The 11,116-nt window shown below is 37.2% G+C and overlaps 1 protein-coding gene across 1 annotated transcript; it reads right to left on the bottom strand.

The window, feature by feature from the left end:
- Positions 1-761: 761 nt before the first annotated feature.
- SPIN4 (spindlin family member 4) lies at positions 762-5,111 on the bottom strand. The gene has a single exon (XM_072815280.1). The coding sequence runs from the start codon at positions 4,432-4,434 to the stop codon at positions 3,685-3,687; it is 750 nt and encodes a 249-aa protein (XP_072671381.1). The 5' UTR covers positions 4,435-5,111; the 3' UTR covers positions 762-3,684.
- Positions 5,112-11,116: the final 6,005 nt, after the last annotated feature.

The following is an 11,116-nucleotide window of genomic DNA, read 5'->3' as shown; positions in this document are numbered from 1 at the left end:
TCAGGTGGCCCCAGTATTATCACGGGAAAATGTAAGTCCTGTTTCTGGTCTTGAGGTCAGGTTTGGTAGTAGATATCTATCTCAGCTACGACCAAGATACAAATTCTATGAGAAATGAAATTTTTTTTTTTTAGTCAGTAGCCAGTGCTGTGGCTAGGGCCAAGCATTCCTGAGTGTCAAAAGTGGTAAAAGAATAGAAAAAAATTTTTTTCTATAATAAAAAAGAAAATAAATTCCACATGACTTAAAGTTTCCCATTTATGTCAAAATTTTTAAAAGCACAAAAACCAATGCTATCATCAATTATGGTTATATCTGAAATAAATGTGTAAGACATAGCCAAGATTCACACTAAATTCATATTAGTGTTTCCTTCAGCAGAGGAAGCAAAGTAGAAGAGGAAGTATTGGGAAAAGGATTTATTATATGTAATGTTCTGACTTTAAAAAATACATAAATCTATATCTAAAGCAAATATGCCAAAATGTTGATAAATTTAATTACTTAAATATTGACATTGTTAAAAAAATATTGACATTGTTGATTTGGGGCAAAAGTAAACAAATGTCATATTTCACATACTTTCCATATTATGTTTTAATTTTTCAAAATAAATAAAATATAAAGAGGTTTTATAACTCTTTAAAACACCATTATAACTGATTTATTATAATGTTTTCACTATTGAACATATTTAGGAAATATGCATATGCAATATGCAAGATCATAAAGCATCTGAAAAATACAATCAAGAAGCTTGATAATAGAGAAAATTTTAAATTTTATTTTTTACAGAAACTATACATTCCTTTTTAATAGAAAGCGTAAATAAACCAATTACCATTGGAGAGATAAGAAGGCTGACTAAGGATCTACCATCAAAATTGTTACCAGGATTAAATTGTTTTATAGCTTAGTACTAGCTAATTAAAAAAAACCTGGAATTTGAAATAGAAAAATTTTAAAAAAGAAAAACAATTCCAATGCTTTTTAAGTTATTTCAGACCACAAAAATGACTGAAAAGTCAACAATTCATTTTTAAAACTAGCACGATTTTAAAAATAAAACTTGATAAAGACAGTGTAAGAAAGAAAAAAATACAATTTCAGTTTGAATTATAAATGCAATAATTCTAAATAAAATATTAGCAAATAAAACTCAGCAATATATCAAATGATTATTACAACATGACCAAGTAGGATTTATTCCAGAAACACAAGTTTGGTTCAACATCAAATACTTACTCCTCTAATTCATTATATCAACAAATTAAAGGAAAACAAAATCATATGATTTTGTCAATGGATGCTGAAAGACATTAGATAATTTTCAGGAGCCATTTTTAGTAAGCCCCCTAATGGAAACAGGAATTTTTTATTTATTTAAATTAAAAAAAATTTTTTTAAACAGGAATTTTTTAAAAAATGGAATAAAATAAACTCCTTAAACATTCTAACGGCTAGTGACTATTTGCCAATAACCAATAGCAAATGTCATATTAATAGCACTAAAGACAATTCTGTGAAAATTAATACCAGAGAAGCATATCTGTCATAATCATTAGTTAACATTACTTTGAATAAATAAAATTATCTTCATTTGCAGATGAAATGACTATATACCTACAAGACTGAAAATATTCTAAATATTCCATTTTTTAAGTGTAATAAGAGACTTTAGTAAGCTGATTCAATATAAGGTAAATTTTTTTTAAATGATCTGTGGTTTGTCTATATTGTTAAAAATAAAAAGTTACAAATGAGGAGGAAAAAACACCCAATTCAAAATGTCAAAATGTGACAATATCTGTAAAAATATTTAGAAATAAATTTAATCAGATATAATGGATCCTTATGAAGAACATAACAAAACCAAAACCAAAAGATTTTAATGATGTACCACAACTCTGGAGCCTTAAGGGTTAATACCATTAAAATTGTCCTCTAAATAGAAATGTAGGAAAAAACAAATAGAAATGTAGAAATGTAACACAACTCTAAGATATTAGGATTTTTAAAATGTGGAAAGAATGCTTTCAATTTTTATAGAAAGAATGAATGGCTAGAACAATTTATATAAAAGAAGAAATGGAAAACAAAACAAAATACCTCATGAAAGGAAACTTGCTTTACCAGAGTTCAAAATTTATGGTCAAGCCACTAGAGTTAAATGATTAGAATACTGACTCACAAACTTGAAAATGGGTGGTTTATTTAATAAATGATAGTGTAATCAGGAATCCAATGTGAACAAAATGTATATCTGAACCTTCGTCTTATACCATATACAAAATAAACTCCAGATGGAGTTAAAGCCTTAAAATTAATGAAAATTTTAGAAAAAAAAATGTAGGTGAATATTTGCATGACATTCATCTGAAAAAGACAGTAAACTCAAAAGCCAAAAAGTAGGTAGTAGTCTACCTAAAAATTAAAAATGACAGCAACAATTGTAAAGTAAAAGATACCATCAATACAGTTAAGATCAATGACAGAATGTGAAAAATACAAATGTGCTACAAATGATTAATATGTACCCTAGAGAAATGTAATAAGAACTCCTACAAATTTATAAGAACAAAACTTCAATAAACAAATGAGCAAAGGATAAGTACTGGCAAATCACAAAAACGAAAAATCCAAATAGTCAAACAAACAAACCTCCTTGAATTTGTCAATTAAAAATATTATGTAATTTTTCACCCTCCAGATTTGCAAACTTGAAAGAGTGCTGGAGAGGATACTGGGAAATGAGCACTTTCATTTTGTATCATAATTTTGTAATATCCTTTAGAATTAAATATACCTCCTACCTAGCAATCCCATTTCTGGGGATCTACCCAAAAGAAATAAAAGCACCAGTATTTATAGCAGCAGTGTTATGATGAAAAAAGGGAGGGAAATAATTTAAGTGACCATCAATAATAAAATGGTTGAATTCCTTTTTGGTTTATAAATATATTGTATATGCAGCTGCTAGAGGGAAGGAGAGAGAGAAGAAGAGAAATGGGTGATTTATTTAACAAATGTGATGGCATAATCAGTACCTGATATGAACAAAATGTGTAATTAGATCTCTATGTTATACCATTTACAAAAATAAATTCCAGAGGCATAGGGGGACTGGGAGAGGAGAGGAGGGAAAGGGGAGAGGGAAGGAGAGAAACTTGCAACTAATGATTAGAAAAGATACCATGGATATTCCAAATGTGAAAAGCAATTACAGAGAAATGATGTGGCTTTTCATTTTTACAGAAGAGACTGCAACAAACTTTCTGTAAGTGGATGGGGAAAACGTGGAAGATTATATATCATGTTCTTAATACATGTTACATGGGAAGAAGAGGGGAGATAAAGTAGGGGAAAGGATCTGGAGTGGGGTTACACCAATAATTTTTCTTAGTTTTTCATTGTTCCAATGGTCATGAATACTTTTCGATTTTCTATTAACCCCCAAATTTAATCTTCAATTACAGAACAAGGCAATTATCAAAAGTACCAACATAGGCTTGGGACAAAACCGTGGGACTAGTCCATGTAAAATTTGGAGGCACAATAAGTAACAACTAATAAATTCCTGAATCTCTGACACCAACATTGTTCTCAAAAATTCACAATTACAAGAACATGACATATTTTACATCTAATAGTTCCACGACTTTTGCAAAAAAAAAAAAAATGAATTTAGGGGGTTTTTACCAAGCCATAGACATAAATGTGAATATCATCATCAAACTTAATGAAGTAGACGGATGGCTTGGCCACCACTTGATGGATAAAAATGCCGGTTCTCTTGGACCCGTCATCTTTGGCGTGTTCTACTTGCTTGCCCACAAGACTGTCGACCACTTCTCCGGGCTCCCTTTCTGCTGTAGGAAAATAGTAGTTGGAATCTGGAATGATGCGCAGGTCACCATCTTTGTAGTCATCCAGCAGTGTGTACATATAAAGGACAGGATCTTTCTCATAAGTGATGTAAAACCAAGTGTCCATCACAGGGGCTCGCGCCAGGACCATGCCCTTCCATTCATCTTTCGTACCGTGTTCACCCTCAAATACATGCCCCACTGCTTTGCCAATCAGGGAATCTGCCAGACGCGAATCAATGCGAGGAGTTGGCACTCTTTCAGGAAGGATTTCTAGCGCTAAAACTCTCTTATCTCGGTGCAGCTCTAGTCCATACACACTATCTTTGCCATCATATTTGATGATGTAGAGAGTGGGCTTCACGGAAACCTGCTCAAGCACTGTACCCTTCCACTGCTCCACGGGCTCATTGCCTTCCTTCCAGCCGTGTTGAATGCGGCAGCCCACGATGTTCCTACGCGTGAGGAAAGTGGGCTTGCGCCTCTGCTTCCTGTGGGTGTGCCTTTTCTTCATCAAGTATGCAGAGACGCCATCGACACCCATCGGGGGCACAGTTGGGGGTGACATGGCTCAGGGTTTAAGGAGGCTCAAGCAAAGCTGCCACTTGCTCAATTAAGCTGACAAAATGTCAACACTATCCAATATGAGATCTTTTTTCGTGATCTCCGTGTCCGTCCTCCCTTCCCCAAGCGCAAGGCTCTCACCAAGGCTTGACAGAAATCCTCTGACCGTGGGCACTGGGACAGCGTGGGCCTTTTGACAGGGTTCTTTCCCGCCCAGGAGAAGTGTCTGCAGCAGTGGCGGTAGCCGCAGGAGATGGCGGGCTAGCTTGTACTGCCTACGCCTTGCACCCGCCCCAACTCCCAACCCTGAGTCCCAGAATTGACCACTTAGCTGTTATCGATGGTGCTGCAGCTGCAAAACGGTGATTGAGGAGGCGACACGAAAGGTAGGCAAGGGATAAGAGAGATGACTGCAGCAGCAAAGGCGCAGGCAGCGGTGGGTCTCTGACAAGTCCGCGCGGCCTCGGCTTTGCAGCGCTGCTCTGCTTGGCCTAGCTCTGGCGCCAGGGTTTTTGCTGCTTCAGGAATCCGACTCCTCTGAGCCCGCCTGCGCCTCGGCCCCGCCCCCTGCCATTCGGTCTTCCGCTTGGCTTGCAGCTGCAGGGCGGGTCAGTGCGCGCACCCGCTTTCAAAACACACAGTCACGGGCTCTCGCTCCATTTCCTCACGCACTTCCGATCGCTTTCCTCAAACTGGAGCCAGACAGGCCGGCTCCCCTGGTCCTTCTTTCTGGCCCCCTCTCGTCCGTCAGCCTTCTCCACAGCCACGCCATCTGCTTTCTATCTTACAGGAATTCCTTACAAAGCCTTTAAAATTATATTCAGTACAGTACACTCATACACAAACATAATTTGTATGTACAAATTATTTTCTTTCAGTTTAAGGAATATGAGAGCAGTGAAGAAAAAGCCTGTGCACAGCCCACCATCTCGATCCAAACTCCCCTTTATTTCTTCTACCTGATCTCTCCCAGTCATGCCTTTTTTAATGATCTTTTCTGAATGTAAAAGAAATGTACTGACATTGTGGAGAATTCCTGAAATTCAGCGAAATAAAAGACAAAACTAACTTTAATCTTACTATCTAGACATACAGTAAAATGTTAGGTATGATTTCTTCCTCATTAATAAGTCTATGCTTATATTTTACAAAATTGGGATATTTCATACGTTTATTGCTTAATTTTTCCCATATATATCAAGAGTATTTTCCAAGCTTATTAAATACCCTGAAAGCAGGATTTTTTAATTGCCTCATGTTTCTTTGTATGGATGGCCCATTATTTATGTTAAATGACCTATGACAAAAGAAACAATGAAGTTAATTTACCTTCACACATGGATTTATTGAGCTAGTATAAACCATACTTACAAATAATATTTAATGTCACGGAAATCCACATATGAGATAAGAACGGTCTGTGAAAAAGCAAGCTATTGAGAAAATATTGTGGGAAAACAAATTTTGTAGAGAGAGAAATGAATGGATTTTTGTTGTATATATTTGCTGTTTTTCTGCTTATAGAACTACTGCATCCTCATATGGAAAATCTGAAAGATAGAAAAGAAAGTGTCTATAATTTCACCTACCTCAAGTCACAGGACTGTTATGAAGATTATTTTTTAAAGATTTTATTCATTTATTCACAAGAGCCACAGAGAGAGAGAGAGGCAGAGACACAGGCAGAGGGAGAAGCAGGCTCCATGCAGTAAGCCCGATGTGGGACTCAATCCTGGGACTCTAGGATCACACCCTGGGCCCAAGGCAGGCTCTAAACCTCTGAGCCACCCAGGGATCCCCTGTTATGAAGATTAAATGAGAATGTCTGTAAAGCTTTTAGCCTTGTATCCTACTTTACAAGATGGCAATTAAAACCAGGGAAGTCTATCCCCCTAATTCTCATTCCTCCACCCTTCACTGGTGAGAAGAGAATAACCTTATGTCATCACAGATAAAATAAAGGCCATTAATTTATCTAGAAATGTAGAAAGGTAGGGGAGAGAGTTGCAAGATGACAATACAGGCTGCCTCCACATTTCATACCTTCCAAGGCTGGGACGGGAAAACCTAGTCTTTGTACCATTTATTTTTTTTAAAGATTTTATTTATTTATTCATGAGAGGCACAGAAAGAAAGAGAGGCAGAGACACAGGCAGAGGGAGAAGCAGGCTCCATTCAGGAAGCCTCATGTGGGACTTGATCCCAGGACTCCAGGATCACTCCCTGGGCCAAAGGCAGGTGCCAAACTGCTGAGCCACCCAGTGATCCCCTTGTACCATTTAATAGCTAAAAGGGCAGAATATCCTGGATCCCCCAATTCTCCATGTTTCCCAGGCCAAAGACTTTGAATATGGGATAATTCTCCAATACTACACATTGAGAAAGTAACTCTAAGGAAGCAAGAAAACTACATGCACTAAGAGGTACTTCTATACTCTTTAGAATGACATAGTGGTGTATACATATTCACATATATGTACAACTTACACAGTGAGTAAAAGAAAGCATGTGTAAATGTCATGCCATTATGTTCCACAAAGACCGTGTCCCAAGTAATTTCCCATACCAAGAAATGCCAAGCTCTTTTTGCTTAAAAAAGCAGTTGACAGGTAGGAGAAGAAGACTACCAGGTCACACAAATGGAGGGCAGACAATTCACTCAGGCCCTTTGGTTATATACTTCATGGGAATTCTGCAAAGCAGCCTGAAAAGGCAATTTCTAGTATCATTTCTTCTCTAGAACTATGATTCTAATGTTAAATCGTTATCCAATGTTACAAATTCAGGTTCAGTGGACCTTACCACACTGTGATGTAATGTGTATTTTGTATATCTGCTTACTTGACTATAAAACCATTCAAGAAAGAACTTTTATCTTGCATGTCAAGTATCTTACACAGAGTAGGAACTCAATAAATATTTATTGAATAAATAAATAAGTGGTTTTAGCTGCCTTGCTCCAATCCAAAGAAATCCTCTCTAATGAAACAAGTACTCTTACACAGTCTCTGTAAAGTCCTAGTGACTCAAAATCTCTCACAGCAGCTTTATTTACCTCTTCAAAACCCCCAGAAATCTGAAAATGATTAAGAGTGCCATCAACCAACAATATGTGGATAATAATAACATTTATCTCAAAGGATAGCTGTAAAGATTAAATAAAATAAATAAAAGTACATTTCTTAGCACATAAACCACTCATGGTAAGTACTTGTGATCTCCTAACCAGTCATCCCCTAAAATAAGCCCTTTTTCTTACCAGATCTGTCTATAAACCACCTGGCTCATGTCCCACCTCTAAACCTTTGCTCCATTTCACACTCAGAACATTTTGCTCAGAACCTGAGCATAAATCAAGAAGGGATTATGGCAGGATTTTGTCCCTTATAGCCAGTTTCAGAGCAATCTTTCAAATGCTGTAATTTTCTGGAAGCCCAAATTCTGGATAAATTAAAATATTATTGAAAATAAATTTGGGAGATACAGTGATAATTATAATTAGATGGCTGGTGGAGATAGGCATAAATGTTGTTAATTCCATTGTATAAGCCAGATTATAATACATACTATGACAGGTACAAATTAAGCACTGGGGACCCAAAGGAGGTAGTGATTTGTTAGGATGGGGAGATTGGAAAAGACAACTTGAAAGAGCAATAAAACAAAAGGAAGACATTTCGAAGGTGGTAGAATATTGAGGCCTTTTCAGTCTAAGTATAAAACGGCTGAAGGAAAGGCACAGAGGGATGCATGGGCATAGGATATATGAAAAGCCGGTCAGAAGCTGGTAGCTGGAGCACTGAGTATGCTAGACTAAGAAACAAGGTATGTGGTTTGTGGTGGGAAACAAGCTTAGTTAACAGCCTCAAATGCAGGTAATTCATCTTCCATCCACTGTGGAGGAATTTGATCTTCTATCCACTGTTAAGTGGAAGCAGAAGATGTTCCAATTCCTCTGATACTGTAGTGTTGGCAGGACCAACTAGTGAGCTGATTTTCCATGACCTATCTGGTAGAAGCAGGCAGTGATTCCCTAAGATGGCAGTGCTTCCCTGTCACAGTAGTTACTATAAGTGGTGCTGAGCACAGAACTGATCTTCCATCCCCCACTCAGCAGAAGCAAGCAATATGGTGTTCTGATTTCCTTGTGTAGTATCAGTGAGGTTCAATGATATGTTGTTCCTAGTGACCTCTATTCTATAGCCTCTTCTCACCCTGCCCCCATATCAACACAACAGCAATGGAACTATGAATAACAGAACATGGCAGGGCTAGTCAGCACTCCAATTTCCAACAATCTTGGTGTTAGTGAAAGCCAGTGAGGAGCTGAAAGTACTTCCCTATCTATCATCAATGAGACTGAATCAGGAGAATAAGATGGGACGAGATGGTACTCAACTTTCCCTCTACCTTTGGTGTTGGTGAGGTCCACTGGTCAGATAAGCATCTACATCCACTTGGAGGCAGTGAGATGGTATGAGTCAGTACCCAACTTTCACCATGGCAGATCAGACAAGGGAGCTAAACTTCTATTTCACACATGTGCAATGAGGCAGTGTAAGTCAGTGTTCTACTTTTGCAAAGGAGGGTGTCAGGAAATCTCACTAGAAGTTGACATGTACACGCACCTGAGCATCCAGCTACATCACAACAGAGATACTCTCTGATTTAAAAAACAAAGGTTAGATTACAGAGCCTCGTATTATAATATCAAAAATGACAAGAATGTGATGAAAATGACAAGTCATACAAAGATCGAGGGAAATCACAACTTGAATGGTGGAAGACAATTAATAGATGTCAAGACTGAGATAAATCAAGCATTGAAATTATCTGAAACAGATTCTAAAGCAGCTATCACAAAAATGCTTCAATAAGCAAATATTAATTATCTCGAAACAAATGGAAAAAGAGAAAACCTCAGCAAATAATGGAAGGTATAAAAAAAGAGCCAAACAGAAACTTTAGAATAGACAATAAAATAAAAATAAAGATCTCCTGGGATTGGAACAATTTTTAAAAATGTTTTCCAGTATAGTCAATATACATTTTTAAAGACTTATTTATTTATTCGAGAAAGTGAGTGAGAGAAAGAGTGGGGGGAAGGGGAAGTGGAGGAGGGAGAGAGAGAATCTCAAGCTGGTTCTGAGCTGAGCATGGAGCTGCTGGAATGCTTGATATCATGACCATGAGATCATGACCTGAGATGAATACAAGAGTTTGACACTTAACTGACTGAACCAACCTAGGCGTCTCTACATTGTTATATCAGTATCAAGTATGCAATGTAGTGATTCAACAATTCAATACATCACCAAAGTACTTATTATGACAAGTGCACTCCTTAATCCACATTACCTATGTCTCTCATCTGCCCATTCACTGCCCCTCTGGTAACCATCAATTTGTTCTTTATAATTAAGAGTGTTTTTTTGGCTTCTCTCTCTCTCTATCTCTCTTTCTCTTACTCTCTTTTTATCCTCCACCCCCTTTGCTCATTTGTTTTGTTTCATGAATTCCACATATGAATGAAATCATATGGTATTTGACTTTCTCTGACTGAATTATTTCACTTGACATTATACTCTAGCTACATCCATGTCACTGCAAACAGCAAGATTTAATTCCTGATTATGGCCAAATAATATTCTATTGTATATAAGTACTCCATCTTTTTTTAAGATTTTTATTTATTTATTCATGAGAGAGACAGAGAGAGAGAGAGAGGCAGAGACACAGGCAGAGAAGCAGGCTCCATGCAGGGAGCCCGATGTGGGACTCGATCCGGGGACTCCAGGATCACGCCCTGAGCCAAAGGCAGAAGCTTAACTGCTGAGCCACCCAGGCATCCCTACTCCATCTTTTTTTATCCATTCATTTGTCAGTGTACATGTGGGGTGCTTCCATAATTTGGCTATTATAAATAATGCTGCTATAAACATAGGGATGCATGTATCTCCTTGAATTAGTGTTTTTGTATTTTTAGGGTAAGTACCCATTAGAACAATTACTGGATTATAGAGCAGTTTTATTTCTAACTTTCTGAGGACATGCCATACTCTTTCCCAGAGTGGCTACACCAGATTGCATTCCCACCTACAGTGCAAGAGGGCTCCTTTTTTCAATCTTCAGCAACAATCAATGTTTCTTGTGTTTTTTATTTTGGTCATTCAGACAAATATGAAGTAATATTGCAGCTTTAATTTGCATTTCCCCAATAATGAGTGATGTTGAGCATCTCTTCCTGTGTCTGTTGGCCATTTGGATGTCTTCTTTGGAGAAATATCTGTTCAGGTCTTCTGCCCATTTCTTCACTGGAATTTTATTTTTGGGGTGTTGAATTTGTTAGGTTCTTTATAGATTTGGATATTAGATTTTATCTGATAAGACATTTGCAAATATCTTCTCCCATTCTGTAGGTTGCCTTTTAGTTTTGTTTGCTGTTTGCTGTGCAAAAAAAATTTTATCCTGATAAAGTCCCAATAGTTCATTTCTGCTAAGATTCTCTTGCCTTTGGAGTCTAGCCTAGTCTCTTGCCAGTCTAGCAAGAACTTCCTATAGCTGATCTCAAGGAGGTTGCTGCTTATGTTCTTTTCTAGGATTTTGATGGATTCCTGGCTCACATTTAGGTCTTTCATCTACTTTGAATTTATTATGTGTATGGTGCAAGAAAATGGTCTAGTTTC

The sequence above is a fragment of the Canis lupus genome, chromosome X (assembly GCF_048164855.1).
Source record: "Canis lupus baileyi chromosome X, mCanLup2.hap1, whole genome shotgun sequence".
Classification (NCBI taxonomy): domain Eukaryota; kingdom Metazoa; phylum Chordata; class Mammalia; order Carnivora; family Canidae; genus Canis; species Canis lupus.
The sequence above is the reverse complement of the archived record's forward strand: the minus strand, read 5'-3'. Positions and strand labels throughout refer to the sequence as shown.

Excerpts from the sequence above, each read along its gene's own strand:
- SPIN4 (XM_072815280.1), bottom strand. The coding sequence starts at position 4,434 with ATGTCACCCCCAACTGTGCCCCCGATGGGTGTCGATGGCGTCTCTGCA.